Source organism: Aythya ferina (genome assembly GCF_964211825.1).
Source record: "Aythya ferina genome assembly, chromosome: 7".
NCBI classification, from domain to species: domain Eukaryota; kingdom Metazoa; phylum Chordata; class Aves; order Anseriformes; family Anatidae; genus Aythya; species Aythya ferina.
Window position 1 is genome coordinate 607,280 of NC_140302.1, and position 14,527 is coordinate 621,806.

At 38.4% G+C, this 14,527-nt stretch overlaps 1 protein-coding gene across 5 annotated transcripts in view; it reads left to right on the top strand.

Annotated features, from left to right (window-relative positions):
• Nucleotides 1-14,527, top strand: part of GRID1 (glutamate ionotropic receptor delta type subunit 1) — a 531,300-nt gene that overhangs the window by 480,820 nt on the left and 35,953 nt on the right. For all 5 annotated transcript variants that reach the window (XM_084525443.1, XM_084525445.1, XM_084525447.1 and 2 more), the window contains 2 exons: nt 443-767; nt 1,505-1,643. In XM_084525443.1, the coding sequence (XP_084381569.1) occupies nt 443-767; nt 1,505-1,643 (464 nt within the window). The remainder of the gene's footprint in view (nt 1-442; nt 768-1,504; nt 1,644-14,527) is intronic.

Here is a 14,527-nt window from a genome sequence, read left to right on the forward strand (position 1 = left end):
ATCTTGTGATGACAGTAGAGTAAAAGAAGCAGTGATAGAACTGCAAGATGTGTATTGATGGTGCTTCTTGCTTACTGCTTGCAATGCATTGGCTTAATATGGTTTAGAGTTTATGCATCATTTGGAAAAGAAGTGAGGCATAAAGATTAAATAAACTGCATTTCATTCCAGACGAGTCACGGTGACTCTTTTTGTTCTGTAATATTTGACAGGTTACATTTCACTGTTATGCTTTAAACCAATGCAATTAATTAATGTTTGATTGATAAAACTGATTCTGATTTTACTTTTTAGACAATTTATTTTACTTTGTCTAAATGTTAGATTTTAAAAAGATATGCACAGAGCCACTTGCTTTTTAAAAAAAGCTTCTATTGAAGGCTTATGCTAGCAGAATTCATGGTGAAAGGAGGAGATCTGACCTGTTGTCTTTGTCTTGCAGAGAGCAGATCTGGCAATCTCAGCCATCACTATAACACCTGAAAGAGAGAGTGTAGTGGATTTCAGCAAGCGATACATGGACTATTCGGTGGGGATCCTCATCAAGAAGCCCGAAGAGAAAATCAACATCTTCTCTCTCTTTGCTCCTTTTGACTTTGCGGTGTGGGCTTGTATTGCTGCAGCCATCCCTATAGTTGGTGTCTTAATATTTGTCTTGAACCGGATCCAGGCAGTTAGGGCACAGAACACTTCCCAGCCGAGCCCTTCTGCTTCCTCCACCCTGCACAGTGCCATCTGGGTTGTGTATGGCGCCTTCGTTCAGCAAGGTACATAGTCTGTTACAGACACCACTGAAGTGTTCTATCTTGTTTAGAGCATTTCAGGACATGTTAGTCTTGGCCAGAGTATTTCTAAAGATGCAAGAGAAGGTTTGTACAAGGAGGTAATATGTTTTATTATCCCAGGTAATGAACAGTGGGAAGTAGGTATATTTGGGAGATTATGTTACGCTGTTCTGTTCTTCAGAAAGTCTAGTGAAACCATTCCTGACAGACTTTTTCACTGTGAAAATGATCACTTGGTAAATAAACGGCAGAGCTGCTTGGCTCAACATTACAATACTTCTCAAACTCAGAAACTAACACCTTTTCTAATCATTTAAATGTGATTTAAAAAAAAAAAAAGTTTTTGAACTAATATGATACAGTTTATCTTTCTGTTCTTTGAAACTAATAGGAAAATGTTCTGAACACTGTGTAATGATTTAATTCCAGGGTATTAGTGGTGCTTCACCATTAAACTTTCCTTATTTAGAATATTATTCATGTTCTGTATGTCTGATCCTGAATAATGCCTGAGGGAAACATTTTGAATGACTATTTTCTAGAACAGTACCCAGGGCATGAGGTCGACTACATGTTGTAATGGAAGTAGTGCTTAGCTCACAGCAAAAGGGATGAAAGGGATGCACAAATACATAGGGTTACCCCAACGAAGTTCAACATATCAGAGTACGCAGGGGAGAAGTTCCTGAAACATCCTAATTTTCCCTGTTTACTTGTAGGGGGTGAATCTACTGTCAATTCTGTGGCTATGCGCATTGTAATGGGAAGTTGGTGGCTCTTCACCCTTATCGTGTGCTCATCCTACACAGCAAACTTAGCAGCATTTCTCACAGTATCAAGGATGGATAATCCTATCAGGTAAGAGCCTTTTCTTAACATGAAGCTGGAAACCTGGATTTCACAGAAATGAGTGCTCAAATGCATAATACATTCTTGCAAGAAGGAGAAAACTCTCTAATAAAATACTCTTCTTATTTTCAGTGACTGCTTTTCTCTTTTCCCCTCCCCTCCCCTTCTCCTTCACTCCCACAACCCTCAAGTGAATGGAAAGGACAATGGCATTTTAATTGTGTATTTTTGAAGAAGATTTGTCTTTCATGTTTATTTTTATTTTGGATAACTAGAGATCTAAGTGCTTCAGCTATCCGTGTTTCTTTGTTGAACATCAGAGGGGAACTACTACTCTAGGGAACTATATATTATTTTGCTTCTCACCTTTAATGTGTGATTTCATGTTCTCGATATTTTGATATGCATTGATGTTTATGCTATTGTTTGCATGTAAGATGATACAAGTGGACTTTTTAAAGTATAGATGGCCTGATTCCATGGCGTTATTTGCAGAAAAGACTTCTTCTCACAGAGGAAAAGATAACCAAATCTGACTCCAGGATAATAGATGTAATATAGCATTCATTTGATTAAATTTATATATAATTTGCTACATTTGTGTTGGCAATATTGTGATGATAAATTACAGCTTCTGTAACAAACTCAATTTATCTTGCACCTTTGACTTTTTCCCCCGCTGCCTGCCTACTAATCTGTATCCTACAAGAATATTTTCAATAAGCCAGGCCTCTGAGCAGCTCCTGAGGGCTGCTGGTTGTTTGTTGGCATGTTTAATGTTTGTTTGTTTTTCTTTGGAAAATGTAACAGTTAAACAAAATTTCCCCTTTTTCTCTCAAAACATGGGCAAAATTTCCAGCTTCACCCTGGCATGGAGTACTGAGAGGACCATTTATTGTCCTCATTCACTGCTGACAGAATTAGTCTGGTATCTCCTGTTTGATCTGACAGCAATTGAGTGGAGAGGTGGCTAGAAGACAGGCAGTGCAACACAGGCTCTCCTAGAAAATGCTGAGACAAAGACTTTAGGTGCTGCTGAGTGACACAGTTACTCTGTCAATCTCATTTGGTGTTTCACTGGAAAACTGGGACTGGAATCTGTGCACAGCACCTAAAACAGAGCTGTCTAAGAGACTGTCTCTTAGAGGAAAACAACAAACAACAACAACAAAAATGCTGTTGCTTTCTCTATGTTATCTGCACAGAAGGACAGAAATAATTGCCATTGCATACATGCAGGTAATACAATGCTTTGTATATATATACTGTTAAAATTATTACAAAAAGAGCCCAAAATAATGAAAAGTTCTGTTTTTTAATGAATTTTCTATTAGTTGGGTTGGAATAAGTAAATTTTAACAGTAATAGAAATAAGAACTGCAAGTAATTTCTGGAAATGACATGAGAAACTAAAGAGATTTAAACTAGTGCACAGTATCTCTGAAACCTGACTGTAAGATCTCATCCTACAATGTAGGACCAAGGTTAAGCTCAATGAATAATTTTTTCTTGAAACCCAGGACAGAAACAGTTGTTTGGAAGGCTTGAATAATGACCTTCTGAATGATTTCTGAAAGTTCTTGTTCCTTCATGGTGGAAGAAATTGTCAGGTTTACTGTGCACCTCCCAGAACTCAGCAAATTTCAAAGGACAAAAGTGTGATGAAATGCAATGAGGAATCTGGAGAAAAAAGGAAAAAAAAAAAAAAAAAGAAAAAAAAAAAAAGTAATTGGATTTAAGAACTAAGCTGCTTGATGACCTTAATGCTTAATCAGACCTTAGAGGCTGACCTATTACAATATCTACAGGTGGTTTTGATTCCTCTTCTTATTAAAAATTGTAATAAGGATAAGTTATTTGGGTAATGGGGCTGCTTGACATTGTCACAAGACATCAGAGCCCATTCTGCCCTCTACTATTAGAGATTACAACTGAAGAATCATGATTATGTGTCTTTCTATACCCAGTGGTGGCTGCCACTGTCCAAGTTCCCAGTGTCGCATCTACTTTACAAGGAGAGGATACAGAAAGTAGGAAACACTACTGTGGTCTGCAAACACCAGAGATAAATTCATGTGCCAAACCAGAAAGGTTTTTTGTTACTTAAATTGCTGTAAGACTCACCGCCTGTGGTCCAGTTACTTGGCTCTCAGGGCAGGGGTCTCTATTATTATTTATTTTCAGCCATAATGTGGATTATTCATACGGTCTGGGGTATTTAAAGTGGTCCCAGATGCTTCGGCTTAGGCACCCAAATCCTTCCTCAGGTAATCTGAAATGGTAGATGTCAGAATACTCTGGGTTGATGATTAGTTGGCATAACTAAGCCAGTTAAGGGATTTGCTTGTCTTAGTGTGTTTATGGCTTTTTTACAAAGTTGGCAGAATCTCCCTGAGATCGTGCTACTCTAAGAGATTTGGTCTAAACCCTCCCATGAAAAACTGCTAGTGCCCCAGGAGACAGGCGATGTGTTAAAGAAGTAGGTTCTCTGGATGTGGAAACTCTACCTGTTTCTAAGCCATGATGAAAATATTTTCATGTCATCAGTCATTAGGAGAAACATCTTGCTCATTTTTGTAGTCTCAGGTTTAAAACAAATATGTTTTCTGAGAAAGTAAATTATTGCCTTACGTGAATGCATCATGGCCTGGTCTTTCAGATCCAGTAGCACATAGCTTCAGTGTGGTATGATGTGGAATGAGTATTTTTACCTTTGTAAATTTGCCTTTGCGCTTGCCTGTATTTTATCTTTTGTGGATTCAGAAAGGGATAGTTTCTTGAAATGCATTTGCTCCCACTCAAAGAGGTGCAATGAATTATAGTTGAAAATTTGCTCACCAGCTGAGAAGTACCAAATCCATCTGAGATTATTCCTATGGTTAAGAAACCAACACCCTGTCTGCACAGTGTGTGCTGTTGTCTGTCCCTCCATAGGAAAGTCCTCTGGTGTTCAGAATTGCTGCTGTTAAATTGCCAGCAGGGGAGAAAAGAGTTTTATGGTGCTGCAGAAGCTGCAACATAGTTAAGATTTTCATTACAAGACTGATTTTGTTCCCAAGCCCCCTCCAAAATAGCTAATAAGTGTTTCAGCATCAATTTTGGCATGTGCAGTCTGTGACTAGCAGAATAGAAGTACATTTTATTGAATAACTAGGTGTCAATCAACCCAGTGATACCTACCTCCACAATTTCACTGCAAAACAAGTGTGTCATAGAAATCATAAATGGTATTTATTAGAAAGGGCTTGGCGAGACATTCACTGAAGCAGTGTTGAACTGTTGGAAGGCAGATTTTTTAAATTAGCATGTCATGAAAGCCTGCTGATAAAGAAGGCTTTTAAAATTGAAAAAAATAAAAATAAAAATAATCTCACAAGGCTTTTCAACCCTACCATGAGTTTTAGAATCTGTCTGTGGTTCACAGAAAGGTGAAATACCTGGGTAAGGAGGCATGGTGGAAAGCAGCTCTGATGTGCTACCTGTATTTCTGTATTTCCTGAAAGAGACTTCCTACATCCCTAAGGGGTTACCAAGTGTTGTGCTGTCCGGGTGCCCAGATCGCATGTCAGAAACGTACTTATCTTGGATAGAGCAAACACCTCCTCCTTGGTTTTTCCAGAAACCTCAGGGACTTCACAGTGTGATAATGAGGAGAGATGCTGGCCCTCCTCCTGGCATGTCAGCAGGTGCTGCCCTGCTTTTTGCACGTCCCGGGTGGCCACCGCTTGCCGCACTGTGACAGGACAGTCAGGGCAGTCAGAATGCAGAGTTTGAGACCCACCTTAGAACCTTAGGCCCTTTAGGAGACCAGGGATAGGAGAAAACACCATGGACCTTCCCAGACTGCCCTCCATTCTCAAGTTGCTAGTAGGGTTTCCGCATTCATGGAGATTCGCAGACAGGGCAGTGTATTCTTAAGCAAATTTCCTGATTATGTATGGGCAGGGGAGCGAGATGCTACCCTGCTCCAAAGGAGATGGCATTTCTGTGAAAGAAATTGCTGGTGCAACCACTTTGGAGCTCGGACTGCAGGGCTGTGATCCACTTTCTGACTTGGTAATGAGCAATTGTTAATATTTGTTTTCAAGTAGAAATCTAGGTAGTGTTTGTAGCCTGTGCTAATCCTTGACAAACTTGCTTAAACTGAAATTATTTATATTCTTATATTTGCAATCAGACCTGTGTGCAGCTGAGAACCCTTCTAATGGCTCAGTCTGACAAATAAGGGCTAAACTACTACATTAGTTTGTTCTTTCTTTTGTCATATTACATTTTCAAACAGCCCTTGGATCTGCTGTCTGACCTTCCATTTGTAATTATGAGTTTAATTAGCAGTGACTGAACTTCCAGCTTCATTTCTTGTTAACAAGCAGACTACATACAGTTCAGTAGTGCGGAGATATTTGTAAACTCAGGTTTAGGAGAGCTTGTCTGATAAGAGGTATGAATCATGCAGGAAAAAATAGGACATGAAAAGTAAGCTATTTGCAAATTGAAGAGTTTAAATTTAAGATTTTATCAAATTGATACTTAATATTTGGGGCTGCTATGGAGGTTCTTAAAGGCATCTGTATATATGCTTTCATGGGTTGCATAGAAAAGTGTTATATATGCTTTTATAGTCACAGTTGTTTTTTCATGATCTAGCATTTCCTTATTTGCATTTTAATCCCCAAATTACATGTGTTTTGGTGACAGTGGAAAATTTACTGCAGCCTAGTAGGGTTGATAAGTCTGGCAGTTGGAAGACTTGGGTGCAGTTTCTTTTTCTACCACAGGCTTTGTTTGATCTTGGCAAGCTTAGCCTCCTCTATTTCGGATCCCTTTCTGTATAACAGAGTAACATTTTTCATATCTTATATGGCATGTTGTCAGTTTAGCTACTTTAAAAATCTTGGCCAGAAATGACCATATTATTATAGCTCTGCAGGTATCAAAAAAGATAAATGTTCTGGGTTGCATTAAAAAAAAATATCTCAAAATGTTTTAAAAGAAAATGAGGAAAGTATTTTGAAGATGCCAGCTAGAAGGAAATAAACAAAGGTTTTATCTGCTGTATTTAAATGGATTTCATATAGGACTAGTAGCAAGAAGCTCACAGAAATTTCCCTTTATTTGCAGTTATTTTGCCTTGAAATTCCTTGTTTGAAAGCAGCCTTTCTGTTCTTAATACCACACGTGGCTTTCTACACATTTCACTGAATTTTATTTTTTCTTAATTTTCTTATGTTTAATTTGTACTGTGGTTTGTAGTGTCTGTGCAGCACCTTGGGCACATTGACAGGAGGCACGTATGAATGGGCATGATAAAAAATAATTATCGTGATTATTATTTAAGGCCTGTGAGCAAAAGCTTCAATCATTAAATAACTGGATTAAGTAAGTTCATCCGTAAAAATGAAGGGTAAAATATAGTAAAAGATGCAAGTGAGTGAGCAAGGACAAAAATTCAAAATATTTCTTAATTTCCAGAATATTCCTTTTTTAGAGCATGTGGAAGAAATGCCATGGGAAATGCTCTGCAACCCGTGCAGCAGGGCAGCAGCACTCAGCAGCATGCCTCCAGGCACAGTTCAGAACAAGACACCGTGTTGTGGGCAGTGCTGGATCTCCATCATTTATCTTTTCATTTCCCTTCTGCTGGTGGTGTGGCCCATTGGATGCTTTTGGGAAGTCCAGGGATTCACAGAGTCTGGAGCTTCTTAAAAGTCTCTCTGCATGTTGGTATATGCTGTTCAACCGTGGTTTAAAATGGATCCTAATAATTCCTGTAGCTGAGCAAGCAGGCAAGCATGGAAGTGTAAATATTTCCCAGGGATATTTTTTTCTGGGAAAAATAAACAGCTGAAAATCAAACTTGCATTCCACCCCTCCAGTTGCCATTATAAAAAGATGGCATATATTGGAGATCGATGGAAAGCCAAGAGCCTTGAGATTCCACACCCTTTTCATCTCTGCCTTTACAGCACCTGTATTAAAGCATCTCTTTATTTATTCTTTTTACTGGGAAGTTCTGTGTCTTAAGTGGATTGAGGCATTAACTTTTGATGCACATATAGTCCAGGGAAATAAATTATTTGGATATGATGTTAGCAAAATCTAGCATCTGTGCAGGTGATAACATCATTTTTAAAATTTGTTTTTGATTTTGTTGATTTGTTGGTTGTTGGTTTGTGTTGTTGTTTTTTTTTTTGTTGTTGTTTGTTTGTTTTTTTTGCTTTGGAAGGGTGAAAATCTAGCAAGAGCAGTAACCCTCACGAAAGCCCATCAACACTTGCATGGATTGGTTCAAACTCAAGATTTGATATGCAATCTCTTCTTCTTGGCTCAGATTGCATTGATTTTGATGTCAGATTTTCTCATGTTAATATCGATTATTCACTGGCTGTCCATAGAGTAGTGACTGTATGGTTTCTGCATACATTAAATTGTCCCCTGATTTCAGCCTTCGTTATAGTGTGTGGCTTCTTTTTATTACAACAGTAATACCTTTGGCTTATTTTGTTGTGTGTGCTTTTTTCCCCCCCCTATTTGACACCTAAGGGATAAACAATACAAAATACAGTAACAGAATTTTGCCCAATAGGTTATTTATATTTCTATTGTTTTTCTCTAAAGAAGTTGATATAATGTCTTTTATGAACTGATAATAAAATCTAATATAACAGGATATTAAGAAGGAAAAAAAAATGATTACTACAGCAATTCAGACAGAGATAGCCTTAAAGCTCTGAATATCTCCTGGTTGTAAAACTACCTCAGGCCATTATTTTTAAGGATAAAAACAGGAATAATAAGAAAAATTTCATAGTGAATTCTGGTTTGGAAATGCAGTCTTGGTGAGGAACAAGTGTTAAAATTGCAAAAGTAATTTTTTTTTTTTCACATTTTCTTAAAATGTAAAATTACTTTGCTGCTTTTTTCATGTGAATATACAATTACATGTGTTTGCCTGTTGGCTATATTTGCTCTTATTTTGGACAGAAAAACATTGTTACAGGGCCCCACAGTATATGTCTTTGTCAGAAGAATGTTTAAACAAAGGCCCTCAAAGTGGGAAGCCAGGTAGATCCTGGGGAAAAAAAAAAAAAAAAAGAAGAAAAAAAAAAAAAAGGTAGGTAGGTACCTTTGTGACACTTGCTGGTGAAAAAGCTGCCCAGAAAACAAGCAAGCAAACAAGAAACCTGTAAAATGACTTGTATTTTATACCTTTTATCTGTGCTGGTCAGAGTCATTAGTGTAACAGTGAGTCCTATTATAAAAGTCACGCAGGTTGTTCTATTATGTGGTAAGATAGTGCATATTTTTGCATAGGCTTCAAAGTCCTCTGGAGTCAGGTGATGTCTCTGAAAGCATCTCTGCAGACAGAACAAACAAGTTAATTGCATTTGCAAAATGACCAATAATTAGTAAGCACTATATCACAGTAAAGTTACTTCCTGTACCCTGCTCCCTGTGAAGCAAGCACATAAAGGTAAAAAGTAGTTCTACCTAACTTGTAAGAAGGGAAAGTTGTACCTGGTTTCTTGCTTGCTCTAGGCTCAGACAGGACATACATGAGCTGCCAGCTCTGTATGTATTTAATTAATCTTCTGTGTATTTTGGAAATGCTTCATTCGCTCATGCCAGAAAAAGTCTTCTCTTCTTGCACAGCTCTTCAGCGACATTTCCACATGAGCAGTGGTGCTGCCATTTTCATACCATGCGCATTCAGCACCAGAATTCCTGGCCTGCCTGACAGCAAAAGTAATTTTCCCTCCTTCTATTTGCTACCATATATTCTGTGTCAGCAAGATAACTGTGAGCATAAAGACTTGCACCGAATCATTTATTTTTTAGATTATTTTGGATGGAAGGAGGAGGGAGGAGTCTCCAGCAGGAGCACAGGCAGACTGCTTGTCCAGCTGCCTTCCCAGAGTAGGGGTTGAGTGGTAACACCAACCAGTGTCACCGTGCTATGGCCGCCAGTCCTGTGCTCCATTAGATGTGCTCCATCTGTCTTTCATGTTGTGAGGTTTGAGTGAATAGACTGCAATTAAAGTTAAGTAACAATCTGGTAGTCTAAAAGCTTAGTCTGTACAGTCACGGCAAAAGCTGATTTATTGGAGCAAGGCTCTGCAGCTTTTCCTTCAGCGATTAAAAATTGAGCATGTCAGTGGGAACTCAGTGGGGGCCAAAAGGCCTTCTAAGAGATGATCCGCCCTACAGACAACATGCACAACAGTACCATGATTCTGTTGCACCCCTTCTCTTGCACAAAGAATCTTCCTCGCAGCTACCTTTCGGCATTAAGAACTGAGTAGCATTGTTCACACATCACCCTATCTGGCAACTTTCTGCCTATGCTGAAGGTTGCAGGATTACAGCTTTGGTTTTGGTGAGCTCAATGCAATCTCTTATTGCATGTTTTGCTGAGGAAGTCAGCCATAAACTAAGAGATAAAATTTTGTTTGGGATGGCAGGGGTATAGACGTGTCTTTTTGCCTGTTCTGTTGTGGACACAGGAACTTCTGACAAGGGACGAAGCAAACAACTTTGTGTAGTAACATCTTAACTCGTGTAAGCTAGATTCATTAGTGTTGTAAAGGAGATTTAGTTTTGACTGATTTTTCTTCTCTGTGTTTAAACAACTGTTGCATTCAACCGAGTCAAATGGTTGTACTACTCCTTTTTAGTTAGATAAAAATGCTCTGTCTTGTCATGACGTGAAAAACCAATCTTTCCATTTAAAGAAAAGGCTTTAAAAAATGAATATCCTCATAAGGAGATTTAGAAACAATTCCCGATGATATCTAAAAACAAGCAAAACAAATAAAAAACCCTGCAACAACAAAACACTTTTAGTAGAGACAAGTTATCTCTTTTGGGGGGAAAGGAACTAGGGGTTCTTATTCTCCCTGGAAACTGAGATGCTGCCGTTCATTTGCATGAGTTCTTTCCTGCTAATTATTGTGTTGCAGAAGTTTTTCTAGAAGGTAAGAAAAGTTTTCTGAAAATAATACTCTGTTGCTAAGAGAAGTATGGCATATGTTCTTTCCACTTGCTGGGCTTATTGCCTTACTGAGCAATGTTCTCTTCTGCTGCACACGTGCCCCCATGTAATGTAATACAGCGTGTTTCCAAACTCATCTGGTGATGAGGAAGAGAATGGTGTTACCTTGGAAAACTATTTTGATGCAGCTGCCAAGGTTCCATTAAAAGAAATGTAATCACGTGCGCTAAAGTTGTTTGCCTTCTAAACCATTAAAACCAGCCCAGGAGAATAAGCTACTGATTTAATTCAGTTGATTTATGAATAGTCATATCTATCTGAAAAAGAACAGAAATCCACCAGTCGGAACAGGGTGGATGTTAACTACTGTGTTTCTTTTATATGGCAGTAATACAATTTCCAAAGTAATATTTCAAGGTGTGAAATTAGGCTGCCCAATAAACTAATTAATCTCAATATAAGGAACAGCTAGTTGGTTTTGATGCGGTGCTGTCAGTGTTTCTAGTGTGAGGTTTGGTATTCAGGTGAGACTTGTGTGGGGGGTGAGGAGGAGCAGGCAGAACAGCAAGGTCTCTCTTTCTCTTCACTTCAGTGTACATCAGGATGAGGTGGGAAGTATGCCACATACCGAGCACTTGCCTTTTGGGTCCTCTGAGAAACAGGCAAGTGGGCCTCCAGACTTTAAATATGCATATGTAATGCATGCACATTAGACATCAATAATAATTGCTGAATGCTATATGTGCTTTCAGTATTAATGAAGAGCCCTATGTTTTGATTTCCCAAGAGTACCCAGCACATGTTCTAGCAATCAAGATGCCTCTTCAGAGCCTTTCTATTTTCTTCTCTTATTTCTGTCAACATTGATAGCTTCTGCTTTATTCCCTGTGGTAAGGGAAGGGTGTGAAGCTGTTTTCCAGCATCACTTTGTACCTCCGAGAGATCTGAGCAGCTTGAATCTATCCGGCCCCTCCATCCCAGCTGTGAGACTGCAGGCAGCATCCCAGAGCTTTCTGTGCCGCAGTCCTCATCCCAAACGATGAGACAACTCCTGATAAATCAAAAATTAATAAAGAACTGAGCAGGACCTTACCCTACACTGGGATTTCATGGTCTTTAATGGAACTACTTACAGTATAATGATATCCTAACAGTCATGGTATAAAGTACCACTCACCCTGAGTAAGGGCTTTGCAAGCCAGCACCAAGCTGCCAAGCTTACCTGTTCCCCACTCTATTTAATTAAAAAGCTACTCTTTGTCGTCTGAGTGCAAAACAGACCGGCAGCAGTATCGGTACTTATAACATCAGTTGTGGAGGAGAAAGTAATTTCTTCCCTCTCGATCTTAATCATTAATCTTCATTAGGATTTTTAGCTTCCGAAAATGAGTGATAGAAGACATCAGCATAGTGAACAATTTAAAGTGCATCTGCATAAATAATAGAGGTAGTTTGTTGTTTTCTTTATAGGTAAAAGCGTGTGTTAGTCGCCAGATGTGTTTGATTCAGACAATATGATTTTCATGCCAACTTTATGATATGTTTGATTTAGGTGAAGTGACTAAAACCTGCTGTTGGGACTGAATTCCTGTTAAACACCAGCTGCAGCTTTTATTTTAATTAATATTGTGAGGTGTAGAATACCTTGCTTTAATTAACATGTTAACCCTTCACGGTACTCAGAAAGGTCACAATGACAAAGTGGTTTAAGAGGAAAACAATAAAATATTCAAAGGTAGTCCAAAAGATATTTATTTCTCCAAAACATGCTACAAGCTCTTGAGATGTTTTCAACCTTTCTTTTTCCTGCGTTGTATGCATTTTTATTTCCTCCTCACTGTTAAATGAATTATGGGGTGTAGTTAAAGGATACAAGCTAACCCACTTTTTTAGCAAGATCAATTATGCTGTATTTGCAGAATGAGCAGCTCATAGCTTCTCTGAGTCCCCTTCCAGTCTCTGAAATGTATCTATGAGTGTCTTATAGATGTGCTGTTGTGCAAGTTTTCCTTGATCGGTTTTGAAAATCTGCCCAGTGACTTAGTCGTTTAAATGTGGATCTAAGCATACAAACTAGAGCTCCAAGCTTTTGAAAGCCTGGGCTTGCATCTTCAGAAGATTCTAATGTGATTATTCCTAACCTCTCTTTGTCTGACTATTTCCTACCATTGTTAACTTGCAAATACGTAGGCCAGACTTGGATGGGTGATATCTCAAATGTATTAATCTGTTAGAAACATGGCAAAATAGGGTGGTGAAGAGAAATCCTGTAAATGCCCCTGTAAATTTAAAGGAAAGACTTCCCCTTGTAATCACTCCCTCAATCAGACAGCAGATAAACTTATATGTGATTGTGACAGAAACTTCCTTCAGAGATCACAAACTGTAGGGCGCCAGTGGATTCAGATGCAAATCCTCAGAAATTAGATTTCATGTGTACTACCGTTTAAGAAACCTACCTATGATGCTTATTGTTTGAAAGTTGTTAAAAAATTTTTTCAAGCAAAGTAAACATAACTTCTGCTATAGGGAACATACCAATTTGCAACTAAGAAACAAAACATAGTTAATGGAATAATCGGCAATCGAAGTGACTTTTGTTCTTAGTGCCTGGAGAAGTTTTGGATAAGAGGCAAGTTATAAGTATAGTTAGACATGTTGGTCTTACAATTGAGAGATGTTTAGCTTATTTTGAGGTTCTTGACAGATTTCTTTATGTGTGTTGCTCAAGCAGAGCCAGAATGTCAGCTCTGAGCAAACAACTTCTATGATCCAGTAACAAGTCAAGTCACACTTAAGCAGATTGTTGCAGACAACTGGAGTTGCTAAGGTGGTCCCAAAGAAATCATTTAGAAATAGCAATGGGTGGGAAAAAACAAAGGTCTAATTTTGTTTAGAGGAGAAACTGTTTTACTGATGATGATAATCTAGTTTGATTTTTGGATCCAAGGTTGAGTCTCATAGCCAGAAAAAATTATAAAGTCTTTTCTTATTTAATTTTAAATGAGCACTCTTCTTAAATAAACTGCTGGAAGGTATTAACAAGTTTTGTGAGCAATGGGACACAGACTAGTTGTCTGGATTTTTTTCCTACATTTCCCATATTTCTTTGACTTCACCAAAAATGCAAATTATTCTGAGATCAGTAAAGAAAAAGTGAGGTTTCATATGATGGTATAGAACATTTCTGTTGCATCTCAGACTCTTAGAAAGTAATCAAAGCCTACAAATGTTTTGCCGATACAGTATTTGTAGGCAATGATTAATTACAAATAAAATCATAAATGTGGCAGTGTGTCATTTATTAATAGCTTTAACTGTGGCTTTGCATTTCATCACTGGTTATACATGCTGTTTGCTCCATTCTTTTAGGAATTAATCGTGCAGTAGCTGTGCAGGAGCACAGTCCCAGTGAAAACACTCAATCTGCATTGAAATGATTGTGTTTGCTGTGTTGGGATTTTAGAAGACAGCTTGGTTTAGTTTTCTTGTCTTTCCCTTTGCACTTAGGAACTACGGCTGATGGAAGTTGTTTCAAAGAAATTAAATAATTGGAGAGACTGGACAAGTTCTGTGCTTTAGTACATTGTGTACATACTATTTGGCAATTTTACTTTGCCTTTCTCTTTTCTATTTTTTAGTCTCTTTTTCTGCTAGCCCTTGAGTATGTGCTTTGGTGTACATGAATGGTTTCACCGATCTCAGCAGTACTGGTCCCTGCTAGTTATGCTAGGAACCCTAATAAACTTCTTTAGGGCACCGGGAGAGAAACAGTCTCAGCCCCGTGCTGGAAGGGTGACAGAACTGTTGCCATCACAAGTGGCGCAGGGACACACATCAACCCCTTCCCCTGTGGCAGAAATAAAGCTGGCTGTAGTTTCCATCCCCCATTAAATCCACA